At 40.8% G+C, this 26,163-nt stretch overlaps 1 protein-coding gene across 2 annotated transcripts; it reads right to left on the minus strand.

The window, feature by feature from the left end:
- Window positions 1–366: 366 nt before the first annotated feature.
- On the minus strand, window positions 367–24,282 carry wls (Wnt ligand secretion mediator). 2 transcript variants are annotated; one of them, XM_087832502.1, is made up of 13 exons: window positions 23,956–24,282; window positions 19,948–20,220; window positions 16,801–16,925; window positions 13,962–14,123; window positions 13,238–13,374; window positions 8,693–8,861; window positions 7,923–8,022; window positions 5,250–5,391; window positions 3,261–3,324; window positions 2,538–2,681; window positions 2,308–2,391; window positions 2,029–2,197; window positions 367–1,291 (listed from the first exon to the last, which is right to left on the minus strand). In XM_087832502.1, exons 1-13 carry the CDS (start codon window positions 24,059–24,061, stop codon window positions 1,182–1,184), a joined length of 1,785 nt encoding a protein of 594 aa, XP_087688628.1. In that variant the 5' UTR covers window positions 24,062–24,282; the 3' UTR covers window positions 367–1,181. The 2 variants fall into 2 exon arrangements, with proteins under 2 accessions (XP_087688628.1, XP_006786849.2); XM_006786786.3 differs by lacking the exon at window positions 7,923–8,022 and having other exon boundaries at window positions 5,250–5,347.
- Window positions 24,283–26,163: the final 1,881 nt, after the last annotated feature.

Raw genomic sequence — 26,163 nt, forward strand, 5'->3', positions numbered from 1 at the left:
TATGCAAGAAAATTCTCAATGAAACACAGTAAAGATTTTCCCTTATTCTTAATGTTTAGAATAAACACTGAATCTGTTTCCTGTTACACCAAAAGTCTCCAGCTAACTTGACAAAAGTGAAAGCAGCACTGTCATTCTGCTGTTAGCCTTGCTGAGGCGCACTCTTTCCTTTCTGTGTGCAGCAGAGGTGTCCAACGGTTTATGCATCAAAACCCTTCACAAAAACACATTTTTATTTCTTTCGTTGGTCTGAAGTGAAAGAAAAAGTCTTAACAATACACACATTAAGTAAAAGTTTTTATTTAAATCAGCATAAAAAGCAAATAAAATAGACTACACTTAAAAAAAAAAAAAGAAAAAAGAAAGTGTAATAGGCTACAATCAACTTCACAAAATATATGCATCCAGCTCTATCAATATTTTTGAAGTTGAAAATAAGCACTTTATGAAAAATAGATATCTACATTGTAACCAAATAAACATACAGTATGCATTTCCCAATGTGGCTATGGTCTGTACATTTCCCCAGTGAGATAGATATATATATTTTTTTTTTTCATTTATTTTTATTTTTTTAAAAGGACTTGAATGACTAATTGTGACAGCAGTACTCCATATGATCTACTTTCTATGACACATACGTTTGTGACAGGTTCTGAACGCCTTGAATGAGAAAACGCCCCCTAATCAAGCAGAAAATCAAACCACGTGTCTAAAACATCTTGCAGTCGGTCTTCGTCAGCTCAGGTTTTTAAAACAAATGGCACAGGAGTGCGACAGCGGCTCATGCCACAAAGAACTGCTTTTGTCTCCCTGTAAAGCAGCTTTTTCAGTACCAGACTTTGTGTGAAAGGTATTGTGCAACATTAACAAACACCACATAGTTTACAATAAAGTATGAAATGTGAGAAGAAATTCCACCGTGAAATGAACAGGACTGATAGGAGTGCTGATATTCAGCCTTTACAAATACAAAAAGACACTTTGGGAACATACTGGCTTTTAAACAACCTCGTGGTTTGATGCCAGAGAGCAATTTCGGGGTGATGGTAATTGCATGCAAGGTGGATTGTCGACCCCATTTTAGAGCCACTTCAGACATAAAGAGGAAGCCTGTTTGATTACATATACATCAGTGGTGGAGCAGAGAGTAGATGGGAGTCTGCGTAACAGTGTTAAATCTATTCCTGGGCTTCTTTGCCAGCCATCTTGTAGACCACAGTGGGACCATCGAGATGCGTGATAGTTGTGGTCAGATGGAGGTCTTCGCCGCTGTTCGCTCCGCCATCACCTGCACATAAAACATCATCATCACATTTTTAAGGACACCTTTAGTCCTTTTTGGGTTTTTTCCAACTTTACATTACTGCAGGCAGGAGTCTGTTGCATATCAAGCTGCTTTAGCTGAATTTCATTTACATAAACACTCTCAGCTTGCGCAAAGCAGAAGTGAAACTAGAGAGCTGAAAAAGTAAATCAAAACATGGAGAGTGAAGCTTGGAGAGAGCTGCTCCTCCCATGAGACCCCTTGACGCACTTCAGGGAAAGCTTCCAAACTTCAAACCCTCTTTTTCTCTCTCTCATGCCACTGACGTCAGGAGATAGATGGATGGTTTTCATTACTTCCTTGCTCTTCGCCCCACCCCCTTTCTTCACTGTTCCCTTCTTTTCCGCCTGGAAGGAAGCCTGGTGTCCATTAGAATCTCACTCTCAGGCCAAAGAGACCCTTCTTTCCCCTGGGAATCAAGCCTTTCTCACTCACTCCAAAAAACAAACTTTGGATGAATAGGCAGCTTTACAGGAGGAGACAGATACTTGCTCTCTATTAGACTGAAGTAAGAGCTACTGGGGGCATTAATAAAATTCAGCTTTAAATCAATGAAGAGAAAGGGGTTACGTCTAGGAGCAAGCAATGAAAACTAGCCTTATCAATAAATTATTGCCATGATTTTTTAATTTTTAGAGACCAAACAAAAGAAAAGAAAAAAAGCCGGGTTAATTATAAGGCAAGTAGAAAGGTGTACTTACCAGTGATGCACTGACCACTTGACTGCTCATCTCCATAGTGTTTGTGAGACGGTGCATAGAGAAACATGATGGCGAACACGTACAGATTCCACATGCCGTAGATGCCAGTGAAGAAGGCGCTGTTCACCTGCACCGTGTGTTCTCCCCAGTGCCAGTGCCCTTCATTCACCTGGACCAAAACCAAGAGAGACCATTTTTAATGATTTTGTCCTGTCAATGTGGTAACTGGCCCTTACTCTGAGACACAACAGATTTTGTAACTTTATGAATGAGACTCACCTGACTTATGATGAAGAAGATCACTGTCAGTGCAGCACAGGCCAGAGTGACCAGCATGAGGAATTTGAACCTAAAAATCAGACCCTAAAATGATGACAGTGGGATTACTTGGTAAGAAAACATTAAGCGTCACAACACTGTTAGGAGTGCATTAGTGTGTGTGTAAGATAATAAAGAACCTAGATCTAAGCACACTGGCATGACAGACTAACTAAACCGCAGACACACACCTCATAGTGAAGCTGTCTGGCCTTAGACATGGCAGGGAGGGACATCCTCTTGCCACTAATGTTGCGGAAGACTTGAAAAACCATGAAACAGAGGAAGAGAAAGTAGAGACACGCACAGATCCCTGCCACAATTATGAAAGCCATCTAAGGAAACTCTTGTCAAGGAAGTAAGTAGTAGTAGTAGTACTAATAGTGAAAATAGATGAAAAGGTTCCACAAATTTAAACTTACAAAACACATTTTCACAATAATATCTGAGGTGAAAAATTTAAAGTTATACTCATAAACCCACAACTCTATTCATGCAGTTATGGATCATTGTATAATATATTTTAAAGCAGCCAAGGTGACCAAAGAAAACAAAAAAAGTTGTGTGCTGATGAATTTTACATCAATCAGATTCCCAAGCAAACAAAACTGGATATGCACACGTAAACACAAGAACCCTCAGCAATGCACATATGGCAGAACTGAATGTTTTATCATATTAGTCAAGAGAATACAGTTGCCAGTTTGTGCAGAAGCCAAGTGCAGTTTGGAAGCTGGCATAGTATCAATGAAGAAATTAATCTGTTCCAACAAATGAAGCAGAAGATCAACCATAAAAATGTTTATTCATGCTAAACTCAGAAGTCATGCTTTGGTAATTTACTCTGCCATAGGGTCTCCACTGTCATCATTTCTGCCTAATGAATGTTCAACATTTGGTCATAAAAAGGATACAGCCAGCTCAGTTCCTATGTCCGAAGCCCAGATGCTGTAGAAGGGATTTTTCAGCTGGACACCTCTAAGGAGGAGAAAAACAAATAAAAAAAAAAAAAAAATCAATAATAATCAAGTATGACAGAAATCTTTTTATATACAGACTAGGGCTGCCACGATTAGTCGACTAGTCACGATTACGTCGACTATTAAAATCGTCGACGACTAATTTAATAGTCGACGCTTCGTTTGAAGCTTTGTAAGATCCCAAAAGACGCAGGAATAAGTAGGATTTAAGAGTGTAATAACGGACTGAAACAGAAGATGGCAGCACTGCATGTACAATGCTAGCTGCCGTTAAACCCCGAAGAAGAAGAAGTAGCTCTGTCCCAGAATTCATAGCGCAGCCCAGCTCAGTTTACAACAATGGCGGCAGCTAGTTAGTTTTAATATTACTCTTATTATTCTTTCTGGGTCACAAAATAAAGTTTAACATATTTTCAGGCGAGAATGTAGCTGTGTAAACCTCAAATATCTGCTCAGTTTATCAAGACACCACATATTTTCAAAAGCGCTCCGACGTTTTCTAGCTCGATAGCTAGCCGGGAGCAAGGCTCACTAGAGCCCGTGAGAACACCGGACTCCCGGCAAATCGTTTTCAAACCCACCGCCGTCTTTCGCTACTCAGGTTAAACATGATCTATAAATGACTTAGATAACTTAAAAATGTTATTGTTTGGCCTTTTTTTGTATTTTATTTGTTCCTGAGTGAATCGGTTTGGCTGAGATTAAAGTTATAGTTTTTACACAGCTGAATAAACGTCAAGCAGACAACTGATTATCAGAACTGTGAGATGCTCGATAATATACTCCGGTGTCCTGTTATATTTCAGATAGCAAGGAGTTTATTAAACTTCACCGAAACAACCTGCAAATTTCATTAAAATTTAATAAACTATCATTTTGTATTTACTTTTAGTTAGCACATACCTTAAACACTTAAAGCTGTAAGCTAATGATAGTTATATAAGAGCAGATGCTGCTGGTGCAATAAGCTGTATGTTTTACGTCCAATGGATTTGATTAGTCGACTAATCGCAAAAATAATGGGTGACTAGTCGACTATCAAAATAATCGTTTGTGGCAGCCCTAATACAGGCACACTTCAAAGGAGTAATATAATAACACACAACACATGGAAAAGAAAAATACTGGTACAATGCAGTACATTTAACTAATTTTCAACAATTAGCCATAGCACTTGCAAATAAGGAGTGACTATTGTGTTTTGAAAAAATAAATTATATAGTCTCCTGATGAGTATCTGGACTCAATAGTGTCATGTAAATAAATCACAAAACTTGCATAGAATATGCTCATTAGAGTTAAAACGGGGCATTATCTAGGGCAGCGGTCCCCAACCTTTTTTGCGCCACGGACCACTTTATGTCCGACAATATTTTCACGGACCGGTCTTTAAGGTGTCACAGATAAATACAAAAAAAAAACAAAAAAAAAAAAACACAGTACCGGTACACAAAAAAAAAAAAAAAAAAAAAAAAAAATTTATTTATAACACACAGAAAAAGACCCAGGGAAACCAAGGATAAAAACAATTTAAAAAAAAAAAAAGAAGATAAAAATTACAGAAATTTCCCACCCGGGTCTCAACTCTCGCAGCCTGGTACCAAACGACTGGGGTTGGGGACTGCTGATCTAGGGTATATCGATTGGCTAACAGCTTATGAGTAATAAATCAGTAGCCAATGAGCATGCATTGTCTTCAGCTGTAATCAAATCAATCCATTCCCTATATGTCTGGTTTCCAAACAGAGACAGCAAAAAACGCCCAGTTCAAAGGTTCATAAACAAGACTTTGCCATGGTCACGGTGGTACGTCCATCTTTTATACCGTCTGTGGTTTGCTGTAAACGCACCTCTATAATGCAATGGACATACTCCGTTTTAATGTGGTTATTTAAAACTGTGTTTAATGAAACTTAGTCTCACCTCTCACACATGTCAAAGATAAAGAGGCAGAAGGAACCAAACACGACAGGTCCGACCTGCTTCCAGTAAATTGAGAAACGGTTCCTTTCTGTCTGGTCCTGAAAGAAGCACAAAACAGACAGATGTTTTTCACATTTCATCACTTACTGCATGCTACCTTCTCGAGGACTGGCCATGCTATAGATGAAACATGTCCTTTTATAAACACACCATCTTCATCAGATTTTTTGATTTGTGATTGATTGACTGGACTGCGATCTTAAAAATCAACTACTGGCTGTGCTCACTGTCACAGACATGTTAGCCAGCAAATGTAGATCTCACAGTCAGTGGAGGGTAATTTAGAAACTATGATAACTTCTGATACTACAAAGACATAAATCAAGCTTCAGTAGTTGCAAAATTCTCTGACCTGTGACATCTCACATTTGATGATGCCTGTTCACAGGAGAAACAGGCTCCATCCATTGATTTCCAAGAAATAGGAAAAATACCAAATATTTCATCCGAACAACATCAAACACTACACTGTAGTTACTCAGATCATTAGCAGTACATTCAGTGAGTGTGAGGTAGACAGACAGGTGAAGGACAAACAGAAATACAGATTCTTTGATTTGTTAGCAAAACAATTTTAGACGTAACTACTGAAATAGCACTGTGATAAATTACTCAGATTAAAGATTAATTCTAGAGGATATTTGGACCTGTGCAGTTATCCAGCAGAGTTTTGTGACTTGGCGACACAACTTGTGCCTCAGGACTCCATGACCTCACACTGTAACCACTCTAGCACCTTTATGGTTCCTAAACACTTAAAGTGCAATAATACCACTGACAGTTGATCACTGAATATCAAGGAGGGGAAAAAAATGTAAAAGAAAATTGAGCTACAACACTGGCATCCTATTACATAACCACACCCAGTGAGCACTTTAGAATGACCCATTTTTGACAAATGTTTGTAAAGGCAGACTGACTGGCTAGGTGCTTAATTTTATACAACTGTGGCAACTGAGCTGAAAACACCTGAATTCAAAGATTAAGAGGTGTTCCTCAATACTTTTGTCCAGACACTGTACCCAGGATTAAGACGAAGATGAAGAAGAAAATATCAACAGGCACCATCATAATATTGAGACTTCTCTGCAGAAGGACCCAAAAGGCTCGTCATGCTGCTTTACATGAAGAGATCCTGCTGTATCACGCCACAAGAAGAGCTTTAAGGAGACGACGTGAATGTCTTCAAGTAGTTACGGGAGTAAGCTACTTGAATCCAGAAAGAAAGCATTGGGAAAGGACTGAAGTTTAATGTTCAGCACAAGTGGACCAAGCTGAAAGAGTTCAGAGTTAATACACACCAGAGGTTATAAATGATGCCAAAAGGTGTGTCTATTAGATGTTGACAGGGAGAGATCTAATAAACTTTTGTGCAGCAGATACTTGGATGAGTAATAGCACAAAAAGGACAAGTGTAATTAATAAAGTCTGTGATATCTGCAGAGACCAACGCCAAGGATTTGGAAGTTGTTTGGCAACATAATAAGCACACCTGTCTAATGTATGGAATTTTTTAAGACAGCAGAGTCATCAATTATGTAATAGTCACATGACCATCTTTTTCTGTTTTGATTATTCAAAATGGTACACAAAACAGTCGGAATCTTTCTGTCGTTCAAATTTGTAACAACATGATCAAACACTTAAGCATTGTATAGTGATTTGCTGGCGTCTCTACATGTTTCAGTGCAATTAAGAAACACACACACACACCTAAATTAGAAACCAAACTGAAGTAGGGACCAGTAAGAGGAGCAAGCAGAGAGCAGGGAATGTCACTGTTCATTTTGTGCATTATTGCTAAGATTTGCTGAATTTTGTTTATGCAAAGTGGGCGGGTACTGGAATAAAAATTCTCTAGTAGTCTCACCAAAGTCATCTGTCAATGGGAGGAACAATACTGTTGTATGACAAGGTGGGAAATACATGAGAGCCCTACACAAACACAGCCTCGAATGTATGAAATGCCATAAATGTCAGCTTCTGATCTCACAAGAGCAACTGAACATCTGCATCACACATGTAAAATGTACCAGTCTCTGATCCAACAGGGGACTTTTAAAATATGATGTTCCCTTCTATTAATATCTGATAAAACCTATTTGAAAAATACAGTGATTGTGCATACATTGTTAATCATATCAGCTCAAGCACCAATCACAGCTGTCATGCAAAACTGTCTTGAACTTTTACACATTAACATACAGCAAAATTAGATAATGAACAGAATAAACAGGTTGTACAGAGCAAAACCTTGAGAACAAGCAACCAGGTTTAAGAACAGGCCATGGAACCACACCACGTACAAGCTCAGGTGTGTCAGGTAGAGATGCGACATTGCTGCAGAGGCTTTAGCATGCTGAAGCCAACGAAAACAAGTGGAGCAGAGCCAGCCAGCCAACAGGAGAAAAGCCTGCTGTGCTACAGTCCAGAGAGTTGAGGCGGGGCAAAGAGACGATGAACCTGTCTGAGGCAGACATGGAGCTGATCAAAACAATGGTCACTGTGTTCAGGTGACCAAAAAAAGCTGGTGTCTGATCATCTCCGTGACTGCCTCAATCCGGGCCAGATTACAGACGTCAGATAAAAATGACCTGCGATTTATGGGATGACAGCAGCCAAGTTCAGGGAAGATTTTGATGGCTGGTAGACAGAGATCACACATCTTCAGTTCTTCTCTGCCCAGAACCAATGTTTCAAAGAACTGTTTTTCCTGGACAAAAATGACAACAAGATAAAATGGGCAAAACCCCTTTTCCAAACTTTATAGTGTGACGTGTAGGTTTTTAACATGAACCCAGGACAAGACTCAAGTTTTATTGTCCTTATTCAAAGAACAAAGCTTTAAGTCATGAGAACCATGTGGGGTTTTTTTGACATTACTGAAAACAAACCCAAACAAATATGCATATAATGAAACACTGAATTGAACTCTTCACATCTGTCATATTTGCTTGTTCTCTAGCTCTGAGAAATAAGGAAATTATATAAATTAAGAGTCAAGTCTTGCAAGTGATGAATATGGGGACGCAAGATGTACTTCAAACTAAATACACCTTTACACTCAGAAAGCACAGAGTTGGATCAAGAAACAATGATCTGCACAAGTCCTCTGTGATTACACATGCAAGTGCATGGTGCTCTGCATTTTCCTACATCAATATGGGCTGGAGTGAGGAAGAGAAGACAGTGCGCAGTAGCTGAGGCATTCTCCTGAGCATGCATGCAGTCCTTGCTTTTATCCGAGCTCGATCATCCTTTCATTCAAACACCATAATTCAGGATACTTAAATAAAAGTGAGATTAAGAAACCATAAGTAAGATCAAAAGCGAGTCAGAACAACCATGCACAAGACCAAAGTAAATGGAGCTTTGTACAGTACCATGAGGTGCTCCCCGCAGAAGATGATCCAGAAGGAGAGCAGCATAGAGTAGAAGATGCCCTGCCTGATGTCTCCAAAAAGCAGCATCCATGTCCAGTTGAAGCCAACAGAAAACCACTCCACTGGGATGTTGATGAATGTCATGGAGATTCCTAGAGCCAAGATTACCCTAGGAAAGCAAAAAAAACAACAACCATAAATTCAACATTACCTACTTTGATGACTTATGTAATAATATGTGACTCAGCTGAAATTCCCGGTTTACATCTTTGGGTTGCTTTTCCTATGCTAAGAGCTAAGCGATGATGCAATCAAAAACAACTGGACTTTCCGATATTTCCAGTGTTTATTATCTTAACTCCGCGGTCTATAGATTTCTCTCAAAACTATGTCAGAGGGGGAAAAAAGTGTTTTGTACTTAACACTTTCTAATGTATAAAAATTAAATAAACATCATTTTGACCCAAATTCTTGTCCCGCAAACCTCTGGGCTATGAGGGGAACACCCCCCCGCAACCTTCCCAGTCAGCAATCAACCGCTGCACCTCCCACCCCTCTCCACCGCAGTCATGCTGGAGTCGTTTCCATCTTTAGCCTGTTGTGTTGATTTTTTTGAATGGACACAGTTTGAGATCTTCATGTTAAAATTAATATAATAGAAGATTAATTCAATCTGTTTTTTGCATGTTTATTTAAAAGTTTTGAATTTTTTAGGAAAGAAGGGGGGAAAAAAAACAGTTTGAACTAGCCTGGTTTTCATTTGACGCATCGAATATGGTGGCATATAAATGAAGTTTCATTGAACATTTCATTGAATTTGAATTAAAGACTGGGGAAGTAGGACTCCCAGTGGGATTTATGGCATGCTTTTGGTCCCAATTGAATCTCAGAAGGCAGTAAGGCTGTTCCAAGTGATCTGGATCATCTTTATCATAGTGAGACATTCTCATCCTGAAGTGTGTTTTTATTTTTATAAAGTTACATCCCAACAAGTATTATTTGTTACTTAAAAAAAAAAAAAAAAAACACATAGTGCCTAATTGTGTTGGCAGCTTTAAGGCAATTTTTAAGGATAAACTTCTGTATCTGGACTAAAACTGCTACACACATACAGTGGGGCAAAAAAGTATTTAGTCAGCCACCGATTGTGCAAGTTCCCCCACTTAAAATGATGACAGAGGTCAGTAATTTGCACCAGAGGTACACTTCAACTGTGAGAGACAGAATGTGAAAAAAAAAAATCCATGAATTCACATGGTAGGATTTGTAAAGAATTTATTCGTAAATCAGGGTGGAAAATAAGTATTTGGTCAATAACAAAAATACAACTCAATACTTTGTTATTGCCAACAAAGGTTATGTTACAGAGGTCAAACGTTTACTATAGGTCTCTACCAGGTTTGCACACACAGTAGCTGGTATTTTGGCCCATTCCTCCATGCAGATCTTCTCAAGAGCAGTGATGTTTTGGGGCTGTCGCCGAGCAACACGGACTTTCAACTCCCGCCACAGATTTTCTATGGGGTTGAGGTCTGGAGACTGGCTAGGCCACTCCAGGACTTTCAAATGCTTCTTACGGAGCCACTCCTTTGTTGCCCGGGCGGTGTGTTTTGGATCATTGTCATGTTGGAAGACCCAGCCTCGTTTCATCTTCAAAGTTCTCACTGATGGAAGGAGGTTTTGGCTCAAAATCTCACGATACTTGGCCCCATTCATTCTGTCCTTAACACGGATCAGTCGTCCTGTCCCCTTGGCAGAAAAACAGCCCCATAGCATGATGTTTCCACCCCCATGCTTCACAGTAGGTATGGTGTTCTTGGGATGCAACTCAGTATTCTTCTTCCTCCAAACACGACGAGTTGAGTTTATACCAAAAAGTTCTACTTTGGTTTCATCTGACCACATGACATTCTCCCAATCCTCTGCTGTATCATCCATGTGCTCTCTGGCAAACTTCAGACGGGCCTGGACATGCACTGGCTTCAGCAGCGGAACACGTCTGGCACTGCGGGATTTGATTCCCTGCCGTTGTAGTGTGTTACTGATGGTGACCTTTGTTACTTTGGTCCCAGCTCTCTGCAGGTCATTCACCAGGTCCCCCCGTGTGGTTCTGGGATCTTTGCTCACCGTTCTCATGATCATTTTGACCCCACGGGATGAGATCTTGCGTGGAGCCCCAGATCGAGGGAGATTATCAGTGGTCTTGTATGTCTTCCATTTTCTGATGATTGCTCCCACAGTTGATTTTTTCACACCAATCTGCTTGCCTATTGTAGATTCACTCTTCCCAGTCTGGTGCAGGTCTACAATTCTTTTCCTGGTGTCCTTCGAAAGCTCTTTGGTCTTGGCCATGGCGGAGTTTGGAGTCTGACTGGTTGAGGCTGTGGACAGGTGTCTTTTATACAGATGATGAGGTCAAACAGGTGCCATTCATACAGGTAACGAGTGGGGGACAGAAAAGCTTCTTACAGAAGACGTTACAGGTCTGTGAGAGCCAGGGATTTTCCTTGTTTGAGGTGACCAAATACTTATTTTCCACCCTGATTTACGAATAAATTCTTTACAAATCCTACCATGTAAATTCATGGATTTTTTTTTCACATTCTGTCTCTCACAGTTGAAGTGTACCTCTGGTGCAAATTACTGACCTCTGTCATCATTTTAAGTGGGGGAACTTGCACAATCGGTGGCTGACTAAATACTTTTTTGCCCCACTGTACATTTTTTGTTTTAGGCTGAGCATTTACTTAACCAGGCTTAGTAGACTTCAGGACATTGATTAGCTTACCCATTCAGCTACAACCACAGCATGTTCCCACAGAAGCTTGACTTATGGGTTTCTAAATCATGTATTTTACCTAAACAGCCTCATTACTGCTAGACCTTGAATATCTGTTTCATGAAATCTAGAGTCCACTGAACTGAGAACAATCACCACAGAGAAAGAGAAAATTAGGCTCATCTTCTTAGCAACTTGCAACAGGTCCCTGCATGTGACCAGCTGATATAACAAATGGTGTAAATAGACAGATAAGAGGGCAAAACAGAGCTACAGAAGATAAATGACCTAAAATATGTGGGTACAAACACCCTTATGATAACACTGTGGGCAAGAGAAGTAATCTGATACACGTTCTAAGCAATTTGACGCCAGACAGTTCTGCAAAGTGAACAAAGTGAAACCACATTAGACCGGTATGTATGGAATGTGTCCAGGGCACCATCGACACAGGCAGGAGAACTGGGACCTGCATACGCCTGCATGTGTGAAAAAAGTCAAAGGGTTTAGTTTGTGAAACTGAAGTGGCAGACATTTTTTTCCCTACTTAACATGGGACAGCATGAAAAGTACAGATGTAACTAATAATATGAATTATTTCTTAAGTGCATTTGAGTGAGTCAGGCAATAGATGTGAGCAACCATCAACATTATCATTTGTTTTCTGCCGTAGCAACTCAAAATGTCTGCTGCGTTCCTGAGGAGTTGACATTTTCAGCACATGTTTCCAATGACAAAATAAAGATGTTTCCTATTATCCTGTGTTCCCTCTCACATCCATCCTCCACACAACTTTAGAGAAAGCCTGAGGTTTACCATTCTGACACCTATGTGGGCTAGCATGGCAGGAGACTCTAGTAAAGCTTTTAAAGCATGAAAAAATCATCCACTGTCCACAAATAGGGTACAATTCGCACTTCCTGAGAGCCTGCTGGTCATCTGGGAATAAGAGCCTTGAGCTGGAAAACACAGAGGGAAGGAGAGATACACTGTGTGTGTGTCCCGGTAGCGGGTGTGTTCCTGTTCCTAAATGCGTGTGTGCTTGCAGATTTTGTAACGTGTTTCACGCTTCGCCTGGCTTTTCCTGTGGCGCAGAACGCTGCCTCTTACTGATCTGTCTTCTCTCCACAGCAGGGGGTTAGACAAACACTGGGCTCGGAGCATGACTTCAACTTGTTCACAGGGCAGCACAACTGCCTCCATGTGTTGCTTGAACCTTCATCGACTTGGCTTGGTTATAGAATTAATACAAATATTTGAGGGTTTTTTTGGAATATACAAAAACAGCCATGAAGCTTTCTCATGTTTCCCACATTGTTTTGCTTACACCACCTCATTGAATTTTCAGTGTGGTAGTTAAAAAGCCAAGTGCGAAATACCAACATTCCTAGATACCATTCCTCCTCAGACGCTTGATGAATAACACCCTCTGATCTCAGTGACCTATACTGTACACAGCTAGTATGACCTACTTGTTCTTTTCATCCATAGTTAATATGTACTTTCATCTAGTACATGCGCTGAAGCTGAGCTGTGTTATCATCTAACAATTACTGCAGGTCCTCAACATATCATTTATCTGTAATCACTGAGCCACAGTTAATTCAATTATTTGAATCTTCATCACTGGTCACCTGAGGATAGATGGATGGAGTGAAGAGAAAGGTGGATGGCAGCAGCAAAATTTAGTGTTATTTGGAAATGGAAAAAGAAAAGTTGCACTTTTTACAGATCATCACTATGATGCTGATAATGAGGGGGCTTACTTCTCTAGCAGGACAGGAGGTCTGCTCATGAGGGTGATGCGTCTCCAGTACCAGATCATGATGATGAGGATGCTGGGTGTGAGGAAGGTCTTCATGGCAAACCAAACTTTGGTGAAGCCACCGTTCTGATGAATTCCCTGATGAGCAAAAAGAAACGCTATCAGTGTCAGTGCACGGTAACACTAATAGCCGTTTTCCACTAATACCTACTTGGCTCAATGTGATTCGACCTCACTCCATTTCAGTGTTTTTCCCATTACAATTAAGTACAACATAATGTGTGGGGGTCAAAACATACAGCACAATAATGAAGGATGTCAAGGCGTTGGTATACCTGCTGCTCAATGTATTGTTTTTTGTGCAGTCATTTCCTTTGTTGTTGGGTTTCAAAAATTGCATTTTTGATTTTGTGTAGGCGACGCTCTCATGACTCATCAAGTGATGCTGCTGATTAACCAGTCCGTGGCATGCAGTCTGTTAACGTACATTTTTGGATAGCCTCAGCCCCTGCTGTGCAGGTGCTTAAAAAAGGCCTGATAATAGATACTACCATCTAATGGAAAACCCTAAAAACTTGGCGTGTTGAGCAGAGCAGAGTAGGTACTAGTGGAAAAGGGCTATAACAGAACATCCCTTAACCCTTTAAAGCCCAGCATATTGTATTTGATGCATGTGTTTTTGTGAGAGTTTAATGGGGTAATGACATGTCATTGTGAAATCTTACAACAAGTCGGATGTCTCTGATCTCTCCAATTCCCACATTGATCTTCTTCCTCTCGTTGACAGGTAGGCGAATGTTGAGGAGGTAGTACTTATGGGCCACGCTCCCCACTTCCATGAAAGGTAGCAAGTCGCACTCGTAGTAACGGCCCTCATTCTCGTGAGTCTGGAGTAAACAAGCATTTGAAAACACGTTTACCTAAAGAGACAAGCTACTTGAATTTATTTTAGGTAAGCATTAGCATCAACAGTTCTGAAACTGACTATATCCACAAGATTAGCTGAATGTAGCTTTGAGGCAGCAGCGTAAGTAAATACAGAGCATTTTCCATTCTTCTTTCCCACAAAAATGTAAGTACAAAAATAGCCTAGGCAGTGTTTTCATTGGATAATTTGAGTATAAAATATGTCCTTAATACTTCAGTTTAACTAATTTACCCATGTAACTTGTCAGAAGCCTTTACAATATAAAATATATTAAAATAATATAAAATAATATAAACATTTCTACCTGGGATGCTGTACCTTGAGCCAATTTTTTTTAACAAGGGTTCAATAGTCTGCTTTTTCACTAGGTCATAAATTTGGGTATTCTCACTAAGGCTAATGATACAGACCTTTTTCATAATATGATGAGACTTTGGAGTCAGAAACCATGCGATTCATAATATAAACTAATATACAGTGGGGCAAAAAAGTATTTAGTCAGCCACCGATTGTGCAAGTTCCCCCACTTAAAATGATGACAGAGGTCAGTAATTTGCACCAGAGGTACACTTCAACTGTGAGAGACAGAATGTGAAAAAAAAAAATCCATGAATTCACATGGTAGGATTTGTAAAGAATTTATTCGTAAATCAGGGTGGAAAATAAGTATTTGGTCAGTAACAAAAATACAACTCAATACTTTGTAACATAACCTTTGTTGGCAATAACAGAGGTCAAACGTTTACTATAGGTCTTTACCAGGTTTGCACACACAGTAGCTGGTATTTTGGCCCATTCCTCCATGCAGATCTTCTCAAGAGCAGTGATGTTTTGGGGCTGTCGCCGAGCAACACGGACTTTCAACTCCCGCCACAGATTTTCTATGGGGTTGAGGTCTGGAGACTGGCTAGGCCACTCCAGGACTTTCAAATGCTTCTTACGGAGCCACTCCTTTGTTGCCCGGGCGGTGTGTTTTGGATCATTGTCATGTTGGAAGACCCAGCCTCGTTTCATCTTCAAAGTTCTCACTGATGGAAGGAGGTTTTGGCTCAAAATCTCACGATACTTGGCCCCATTCATTCTGTCCTTAACACGGATCAGTCGTCCTGTCCCCTTGGCAGAAAAACAGCCCCATAGCATGATGTTTCCACCCCCATGCTTCACAGTAGGTATGGTGTTCTTGGGATGCAACTCAGTATTCTTCTTCCTCCAAACACGACGAGTTGAGTTTATACCAAAAAGTTCTACTTTGGTTTCATCTGACCACATGACATTCTCCCAATCCTCTGCTGTATCATCCATGTGCTCTCTGGCAAACTTCAGACGGGCCTGGACATGCACTGGCTTCAGCAGCGGAACACGTCTGGCACTGCGGGATTTGATTCCCTGCCGTTGTAGTGTGTTACTGATGGTGACCTTTGTTACTTTGGTCCCAGCTCTCTGCAGGTCATTCACCAGGTCCCCCCGTGTGGTTCTGGGATCTTTGCTCACCGTTCTCATGATCATTTTGACCCCACGGGATGAGATCTTGCGTGGAGCCCCAGATCGAGGGAGATTATCAGTGGTCTTGTATGTCTTCCATTTTCTGATGATTGCTCCCACAGTTGATTTTTTCACACCAAGCTGCTTGCCTATTGTAGATTCACTCTTCCCAGTCTGGTGCAGGTCTACAATTCTTTTCCTGGTGTCCTTCGAAAGCTCTTTGGTCTTGGCCATGGCGGAGTTTGGAGTCTGACTGGTTGAGGCTGTGGACAGGTGTCTTTTATACAGATGATGAGGTCAAACAGGTGCCATTCATACAGGTAACAAGTGGGGGACAGAAAAGCTTCTTACAGAAGACGTTACAGGTCTGTGAGAGCCAGGGATTTTCCTTGTTTGAGGTGACCAAATACTTATTTTCCACTCTGATTTACGAATAAATTCTTTACAAATCCTACCATGTGAATTCATGGATTTTTTTTTTCACATTCTGTCTCTCACAGTTGAAGTGTACCTCTGGTGCAAATTACTGACCTCTGTCATCATTTTAAGTGGGGGAACTTGCACAATCGGTGGCTGACTAAATACTTTTTTGCCCCACTGTATATAATAAACTAACTTAACTTTACAGATCATTCTTGTATAAGTTGATAAAAAGGTTACATTATTACTACAGCAATTTATCCATCTAGTTTTGCAATTAATACCTAAACAGAGTATCTTTTCCATAAAAGCTTTGTACCATATTGCTTTATATTTCTATTTAACAGCAGTTGTGGAAAAATACTATAATACCTCTTCTTATTCAAGAGTTATGCTCTCACCTTTCAACAAACCCCATTACCCCTTATTGCTAGACAATAACCGACTAAATATGATTCAGAGAGGAGAACCGAGTTCTTGGGTAAATTAAGGGTGTTGCATCTAGTTCAGACATGTCTGTAAAAACAGCAGGGCAGACAGAGTTGTACTTTAAAATACTTTATACTTATACTACTAATTTTTTTAAGTACAGCAGACAAATTAAGTTTGCACTGAGTTATTGAAGCTACAGGACAGAGGCAAGCCCAGACATGACACAACTTTGGCTCTGTGTGCCAAGTCAATAAAATGAGCAAGCTTTTGTAATTTAAAAGTCGAGCTACAGTCTTAACTACCTTGGTAGCAGTGAAGTTGCAGCTGAGTTTCCTCTGCTCGAAGGAGTGAGCCATCTCTGTCCATTCACTGTGCATATCATCTCTGTAGGCCAGGCCAACGTCAATGTACACCAATGATCCATCCTCTGGGGAATAATAATAATCATCATCATCACCACAACAAGAAGTTGCTTTTGCATTAATATAACACTTGATATACATACTCTAAAGACAATCCTGACAATAATAAAGAAGACAGAGAGAAACATTTTTCCCGATGGAAAGAACAAAAAAGGCTCTGAATAATACATATACACACATGTCTGCATTTTGACGTGTGTTGTGCCTCGTCACTGCACAAACCTGCTGCCTCTTATCATCCTTGCAATGAGATAAAATTAAAACGTGGTGACAGACAGCCACGGCCTTTTTCAGTATACAGCCACCAAATGCTCTTAGCAGTGGACGCCTAGCTTTTTTCCTTGTATGTGTCAAAATCTGTAGAACGTTTAAGAAGCAATCAGTGAGTTTAATCACTGGCAATCGGCATTTGCATCATTCATGTAAAGTGCAGATCACTGGCGTGCTAAACAGTGGTCCTGCAAATCTGGAATAGTTCTGAAACACTCGTATTAATAAGATTATTTCTCAATATCCACGTGTTCGATATGGTTACTTCCAAAGTAACCATAGCAAGGTTACTTCCTAATACACCCAAACTTCAACAAGACCTTAAAAAACCCAGCCCAGTGAATCCAACAAAAAGATCCAAAGCCAAGCTATTAAAGCTGCATCTTTAGATCACATTACAAAGCCAAGTGTTCTCTCCTCCAGCCCTCCAGAGAGCCTCTTGTGCCGTTATGAAACAAGCTGGAATGAAGAGAAAGAAACCCGGTGGCCTCTGCTGTAAGACAGGGAGGGGGGGGGAAAGGAAAAGAAAAAAAAAAAAAGGAGAGAAGAAGAGGGAGCCAGATGAAAACTGGCAGCCGACTGTCTCTGTAATGCCCTCCCCTCTGCCATTGGTTGAGCCGGCCGCCCTCAAATGTCAGCTCGCTTCATGCAAACATTCCAGTCCACTCCAGCAGCCATTGCCACGGAAACTAAGCCTCCTCAACAGCTGTGTTATTGCTGGACCTGGGCCAGAAAGGGGGTGCTTGGTACTAGGTGGAGTGGGGCAGGTGGGTGTAGTGGTTAATAAGGGTGACGCTCTTCTCTGGGATGAACATTGTTACACAGATAAGGTAGTCAAGGAAGAGATGGCCTTGTGTTCCTTCGTCATACACCAGCAGAACAAAATCCACCCACCTTTGTGAGCTTGCTCTACTCGGGATTTAACCCTCATGGTATTTTGTTACTGGCAGATTAACAAAGTGGCTCCAGCGTTTCAATTGGGAGCTCACTGGCATTTTAGGAAATCAGAATCAATGAATTGTTTTATGCAGTAAGTTTTATTGAATAAAAATGTAGACATGGCTTAATATTAGAAGTTGCGCCAGACAACATAAAACGGTGATTTGACTACCTGATTGTTCCTCTTTTATAAGATTATAGAGCTTTCCATAATGTGAGACACAAAAATGCCTCTCATTACGCAATGCTTATGCCAATTTAGGCAGGCTGTTCGTTACCAGCCTCTTATTTTTTTTTCAGTTTGTTGTACACTAGAAAAGGGATGTAAATCATAGGGTTTAAAATTGTCAACTATTTTACGTTTCAAGGTGAGATTCCTGCTTTTTCCAGCACTACCCGATTTCTACTAAATGTGGCACTCTGCTTCTTCTGCATCCATTTGTTCTCACAGCACCTCGCATAGCTCAGAAAGATCAAAATGAGTCGATGACATCTGGCAAAAAGGCTTATTTGTGGTCCAGGCTGAATCACTGACTCATCTGTCAGACAGCCAGGCAGTAAACAACCCACAGCCCCCTGACACAACCGAGGCCAAGAATGTGAGCAAGTAAGGGATGCTGATGAGTAGGACGCCACTGTACCATGACTGTTTAGACAAGCCAGACGAGAAAGGCAAAGATTGAGGTATTTTGCCCTCTTTGTTGCTACAAATACTTCTCATCACCTTTGAGTGTGCTGGCCTACAATGGATTGTATTAAGGCTGACAAGCATGTGTCAGTCTAGATAAGCCTCTTTACATCAAACGTTCCCATCGTACTCAACCTGACATTCAAATACTTTGCTATGCATTGCAATCCATTTGAAGAAAATTTTTCATTGAGATTCAAATCGACTTCCCCAGACTCTGCTGGTGATCCAGACTCTCATTAGACTTTCTCATCATCCTCTCTAATCCCTTCTTTGAGGATTCTAAGCACCCTGCCATGACACCAAACCCTGTCTTCTCTGAGGTGCTAGTTATTTCCCTTCTCCCCCTCCTCTGAAGTACTTCGACACATTATTAGAATGCTGCAGATCGAGCTGTGAACTAGTACACTTCACAACAATGTTGTTTTAAATTAGGAGAAGATGCAAAAAAAGTTTCCAGTGGGCGACTGAAGACATCAAAAGGCAGCCTGGATCAGCAGCATAAACAAAACAATGACAAATTTCAACCTTTTTTCCTCCCTAACCCATTAAAATTACATCTCAAACAGCTTACACATGGGCAATATCCTTATCAATCTAAGCTTATGTTTAAAAAAAAGGGAGAATTGGGATAATGAAATATCCAAGATGTATGGAAAACAAGGAAATGTAATTGGCCTAAAGCAACCAATACCTGCCTCAACAGTGACTGACAAAGACCCTCAGATCTGCGAGGCTTTTGAGATGAAACAGCAAGACATTCATCTTTGTTTGCTGCCTTTCTGTGCCATACATTTAAGGTAGACGTTCTGATGAATAATGAGTGTTCAGGGAAGGTGAAAGAGGAAAACAAGAAGAATTGTACTGAAAAAGATTAGCTGTAGCTGACTTTTACAACGCTGGTGACTTGAGATTACAATAGTTGTGAATATTTCAGAGGTAAGCTTTGTCCAGAGCCTCTGTAAATATTTTCTTTTCAGATTGTGAAAGCAAGAAATACCACAGAGACAAAATATTGACAAAGTTCACGGCATGCAGGAAAAAAAGCCATGTCCTTGAGACGAAACATGGGCTATGTTGCCCCATCCCTTATTTTCCTTTAAAACCCATAAGACACCTTTAGTTCTCACCTATCTGGTTGTACATCTTAAAAGCGATGTCAAACTGCAGAATGACCAGCATGAACTGGAACCACGGGCTCATCTCCTTGTTGGGAAGAGGAATGTGGACAGCAAACACAATGTTGTTAGCCTCGATCCTCTTGGCCATGGCTTCATCAAAGGACCGGATCTTATCACACTCCTTTTGACCCCAAGGCATGAACCATTTTGTTTGCTGCGGTTTGTTCGGTTTATCCACGCATTTTGTGGCCAAGTAGTGCACTGCTGTGGTGGGGCTGGGAGCTGGAAAGACAAAGTGGTAGAGGTTAGACTAAGTGACAAACTGAAATACTGCAGGAGTTTTGTTTTTGCTTTTGTTTTTAAATGGTCCTACCAATCACATGAAATTATTTTAGCCCAAATATAATACATCAGTCTTCAGTGCTGCAGATTAAACTGTTCAAGGACAATGTTAAGATCTTAGGAACAGTTGCCAGTTTGACTTTCAGCCAAATCAGTACAAACACTTTGGTAATTACTTTTTTACACTGTTTAGGAAATGCCTACAAGCAAGGCTCTGTCTGAAGTGAGAGGGAGGGAAAATTCCCAAAAGCTCTCAGGCACCAATTACAGTGTTTACGCATTGAGATTCATGAGCTCGACAAGACTGCTGTTTGCAGTCTCTACTCACAGGAACTATTGTAAGAGAACAAAAACGGCCATTATCATGACAGCAAAGAAACTCTGGCATCCTGTTGTAGAACCTAGAGGCCTGATGTGAACAACACCTGAAAGGTCTGAGTGAAGGTGTAGACACAAAAAAAAAGCCCCCAAAAACCCCAACATTAATTCAGGAAATAATGCGGAACAATCAGCAAATAAGTGAATCTTTTAGATTTATAGTGGTTTGGCATTTACCTGCAAGCCCTTATACATTACCAGCTCAGACAAAGGTCACTTTTGTATTTATACTCCTCATAGCTGTACTCAGACATACACACAGCAGTAGCACAATGAGCCAATGTAAATACACAGTACTTGCCACAGCAGTAGTGACACGTGAGGTCAAACTTTTCTGATGATTATAATTTGGCAGCATTTAGTAAATTGATTTAAAAAAAAAAATGCATCCAAACAGCTGTAAATGACCACTTTGTAGGAAATCATTCACCTGCAGCGTATAAACCAACAGAAGAGTACTGAAAGTCGTTTGCTGGTGGAATCTAATCAGCTCATCTGTGAAGTCAAGTAGTTACAGAAGTTACCACTCTTACGTTAAATGTTTAAAGTGTTAACTCTCTCCCTTTATATGGTGACGCTAATAGATGCATCTTGATGCTTGGTCACGGAGCACGCATTTCACATACTAGAATCAACTGAATGCATCCAACTACACAACTTCCTGTTAACGATTTGTTAGAAGCAGTCAAGACCAGCAGTCTGACAATAGGGTCACATACACACTTAATCTAGTGATATTAGTTTCTGGACAGAAATGCTCCAGTTTTGTTCATGCTCCCCCAACCTTGTTGTTGTTGTGTGGTTTTTTTTTTAATCAATTTGGTCTCACGTGTACTGACTTAGGTTGATATGAAAAAAGGGTATTAAAAGTTATTATTAAAAGTAACTCAACATACATGACCTTTGTCTTTGGGGAATTCTCTAAAACTGTCTTTTCTCTGAGCAACTCACAGAGATGCATCAGAAAAGCGGACATAAAACAAGGATAAACACCTTTGTGCTGTTGTTTACTGTGATAAGTAAATGTTATGCAGTCTGACCCAGTAAGATTACCAGTATGCCTTTCACAAACCATATTAAGATGCCATCAGAACAGAAAGTAGTTCTGAAAGTCGATGTTTTTCTTCATTAGTACAATATGGCCTCAGCTTTTCAAATAATTTCATTCATACAGTAAAAACTCTGAAAACTTAAGCCAGGAGGTCTGCACTACATTGCAGTGATGCAACTTAAAATCAGAGCCATAAGTCAGACACTAAACTTGAACTGAAACAAGCAGTGAAGTAAGCAGATTTAACTTCTTTTTTTTATTATTATTCTTTATACACTTCCCACCGACAGACTGAATAAAAGAACAAATGGGTACCTGGGAGTTATGAAAGTCAAAACTAGGACAAGGGACATAAAAACATATTTATGCCTCAAAAAATATTTTTGATTTGAATACTGGCTTATAACAAGCAGGATGTGGACTCAAATCATGCAGATAAAACTTTGAAATGGCTTCAATCAAAAGATACGCAAACAAAATCTCACACTCTAAGATAAATATGCAAAATGCTGAGCAAATCTGAAAGAACTACTGGGAAGTTATTAAGCTCTTAGTAAAATTCCTAGTATGGTGCCATGAGCTGTAATCACCGTCTAGGGTACTTGTAGGAAGTACTGACTCGTGAGGATGAGCATTCAGAGCTTTGAGTTTTCACATCCAGGTTGTAAAAGAGATTAGTGGTGTTTCAAAGAAGATGCAAAGCTCTCTTCTCCATCTCTACTGTTAGAAAGCACCGACTCACAAGTGGTAACACTGTTAGACCGATGTATTTTTCAACCTTTTATTGTGTCCAAAGGTGCAGTAGCCACAGAGGGAAGAAAACCGTGTGCACCTGTCCAGAAAGATCCTGTTACTTATCTGAACATCTAAACATATCTGCTCACTCCAAACCAAAAGCTAAAGGGCGGATGCCACGGTTTACACACCTATAGGCTCTCGCACAGTCATAAAACTCCACCACGAGGATCTTTATCTGTGCTAAAGGCTGTTTGAAATTAAACATTAAAATGCACACAGAGCAACAAGGACGACCCACTGGAGTGAATTAAACCCAGTTATCTGGATCCCCTCGGAGTTCAATTATCAAGTGACCCCGTGAGTCCAGAGGCACACCAGCTCCTCCAGTCTCTATCCCAGTGTGTCCAGAATAATGGCCATCCCCTCAGCCCGCTGACCCCATGCCGTGTTCCCGGGTTTGTCGGGAAACAAGGGGAGAAAACCCCCTTTCTACTCAATTACCCTCGCCGCCCCCGGCCACCGAGCAAACACAAAGGAATCTGGCTTCATTAAAACCATCTCAGCCAGGAATGAACCAAACAGGCTAATTTATCAGCCATGTAGAGAGAGGGAGAGGGGGGGACTGGCTGGTGGGTGGTTTCCAGACTCTAAAAGCAACACAGGCATCTTTCACATGGACCCAACTTCTATCGACCGTGCTGTTGCACTGCTGGTGGGGCTTGTGCGCGCGTATTTGAGTGGGTGGATTTGAAGAAACTTGACAGCAACTCCAATACAGACCTGAAGGCAAAAAAATGCAACGTTGACAGCTGCGCGTGTATGTGTGTTTCTGTGCAGGTCTGTGCATGTCTGCCTCGATGCAAATGAAACTCGTAGAAGACGGGAGAAACATTAATGCTCTGCCTGCGAGGCCGTGGGGATTTGGGGAGGAAAAAAGGGGGAGACAAACGCAGGGGGAAGAAAGGAATGAAAGGAAGGTAGAGATGCTGCCTGGGGGCCCCCACACAGCAGATATTATATACGGCGAGGAGGGGGGAGAAGAGGGAGAGGAGAACATTCGAGTTGGGATCAAAGTAGTCGGGGGAAGGAAAAGAAAAGGTATCCCAGAGCTTTTCTGTGTTGAAACAGCCCATTAAAAGTGTGATGTTCTGCGTTATTTTTAAGCACAGAAACGAAGCCAACTGGTTGTGGGCACGCAGGCAGCGAACACCTTGAAACAAAAGCAGTGATTTAGAGCGGAGGTGCCATTTCGTCTCGAAAGGTAAAAAATACGGCTAAAAGTTAGCGCCCTACGTCTTTTGTTTCACCGGGAGCGTTTATAACCGCTCCTATCAAGGTAAATAGCGATGAACTCAACTTAAAAGTTTTCCGTTTTAGCCTTTTGTACACGTTAACCTTTAAATACCCGCGAGCACGCGCGTACAAACACAGACGTTAGCTTGAAAAAAGCACGTAATAAAAGTACAGATAAAATAGAGGCAAGGAAAACGGGGAAAAAAACAACTTACCAATTAAACCGCCGACCATGAAGGCAAACGCCTGGAACAAAAGCAGAATAACTCCCACTATCACCAACTTTTTGGTGCTCATATTCTCAATAATAGCCCCCGCCATGGCGAAGGAAATGTTGGATTGAAAATATCACCACCGAGCGAGAAACAGTAATGTTGGAAGGACAAGAGGGGGAGAAGAAAGCGATGCATCCACTGCAAGTAGGAAGGCAGGCTGGGCCCCCACCGCTCTGCTCCTGCCTTTCAACTTAGGAGGAGGAGGGAAAAAAACAGGAATCACATGACCGAATAGCGCTCAGCTTTATCCCTCAACAGCCAGCTAAGATCAGGGGGAAGATCTGTGGAGCGCCACCGCATTGCATTAGAGGCTGGTAATGCAGGTTACTGTGTCATTGAATGCCTGTAATAGCGTCCCTGTTGTGTGGGACAGGGCTATTTAAAGGAAGGTTTGTGAGGTCCCATCTCATGTTTGGAGCCGTCGACACATTGTCCCCCCTAACCTATTCTTAGTCCAAGGTAGGAAGAGATATAAATATGCGGCTGCACAATACTTGTTCTGTAAGTTCAGATTTTTCTGGGCACGTGAAATACTCAAAGGTTTTAAGCCAACTAATGTTCGGCAGTTAAAATAAAATTAAAAATGTCACTAAATCTTCCTGGTTCCTAGAGCCAGTAGATCAGACTTTCGCTGCCCCTCCAAAAAATGAGCCAATTTAATTGCTTACAATTTGTAATTAAGTCTTCACATTACATGTAGTAGAGCAGAGGTGTCAAACGTAAGGGCCGGTGGCCAGATTCGGCCCGCCAAAGATTCCCCACTGTATAGCTTTGGAAAATGTGAAGACATTTATATATTTTAACCTCTTAAATGTATTTCAGTTTTACTGCTTTTCCTATTGATGAAGACATCTCCAATGCCCATTTATATTACAACAAAGTAATTAACTATCCTTTAAACAATTAAATAGCAGGAAAAAATATTTTTCCCAGCGTTTCTTTCTATAGAAATTCCTCCTGCAGTTGTAAGGAGGAAAAATGCTTCAAGCTAAACAAGCTGCTTCTCTGCATACAGACTGCTTTCATTTTGGCTTCTTAATTCAGTAATGGTGTGAGTGTGAAACTAATTGAATGGGAGCTGCTGAAAGATCCCTTTTGTTCACATTTAAACAGGTGGTTTGAAAGACTTTTATTGTGAAAATACTGAATTTTAGAAATAAAACCTTATCAGTGAAGGTTTGTCTCAACTAGTTTGTTGCACAGCTGAATCTGCTGGTGGAAACAGCAACTGGCCAGTCAAACTGCCCAGCATACATGCCCAGGGCCAATAAGCTGTTAGGTGTGTTGAATATAGTGCTGAGGAAAAGAATAAATACTTCATATTCTGACGGCTTAGTATGAGAGCACTCTGCCTTGCTGCTTTTGCTAAGCCTGCTGTATGTTTTCCCCTTTTGTCCTCTATGTTGCCTTGTGTGTTCCTGGTAGGAGGTGTAAATTGGTGCAGCTTGGGCACCCGTGCAGTCCCCCTGGGGCACTTAAGAGCTGTCTATCTCAGTTGTTGCACACTCTTTCCATCTATTTATTGGTCCATCTAGAACAATGCTATTTGTTTGGTTGGCCCTGTCCATAATTATTCAGGTTTTACACCAAACATTCAAGCACTCAACCAACTGCTGACACCATTGACTAACACACCTCATGAAAGTAATTATGGTTTTTGTTTATTTTTGTTTAATAACTTTGTACATTTTGGTTAAAGCAGTGACTCTCACATTTTTTGTCATGGAGCTAGAATCACTGACTTATACACATAGTTAATAAAGACCGAGGTACAAAATATGTCTCATACAACTCCTATAAAGTACACAGGACCTTTGGTGGCCTGTGCCCTCCGTCTTATTAGGCACACGCACACAGTCTTTCATATGAAATTATTTAAATGTTTGTGTTTTTGTAACCAGTGCTCATAATCACAGTACTATATCTTATCTTATCTTATCTTATCTTAAATTGGTTTTCCAGTAATCCAAAGATTTTAGGTTGTATTTTACTAAATAAGGCCCTTTCACCTGCTCCCTTATTTTCCAAGAATCCACCACAGTGGTTGGCTCTGTATGTTTGATTTGGTGCAGATTTTATGCCATATGCACTTTCTGATACAGCCCTCCCATTTATCCAAGCTTCAAAGGGCTGGCACTTGGAGTACAC

This window comes from Neolamprologus brichardi, chromosome 18 (genome assembly GCF_056152115.1).
Source record: "Neolamprologus brichardi isolate AB-2024 chromosome 18, ASM5615211v1, whole genome shotgun sequence".
NCBI lineage: Eukaryota > Metazoa > Chordata > Actinopteri > Cichliformes > Cichlidae > Neolamprologus > Neolamprologus brichardi.

Excerpts from the sequence above, each read along its gene's own strand:
- wls (XM_087832502.1), bottom strand. The coding sequence starts at position 24,061 with ATGGCGGGGGCTATTATTGAGAATATGAGCACCAAAAAGTTGGTGATA. Across the intron at positions 13,375-13,961 it reads TCAGAGACATCCGACTTGTT|GGAATTCATCAGAACGGTGG; the intron begins GTAAGATTTCAC and ends TTTGCTCATCAG. Across the intron at positions 5,392-7,922 it reads CTTCCCTGAACTTGGCTGCT|TGATGAAATGTGAAAAACAT; the intron begins GTCATCCCATAA and ends GCATGCAGTAAG.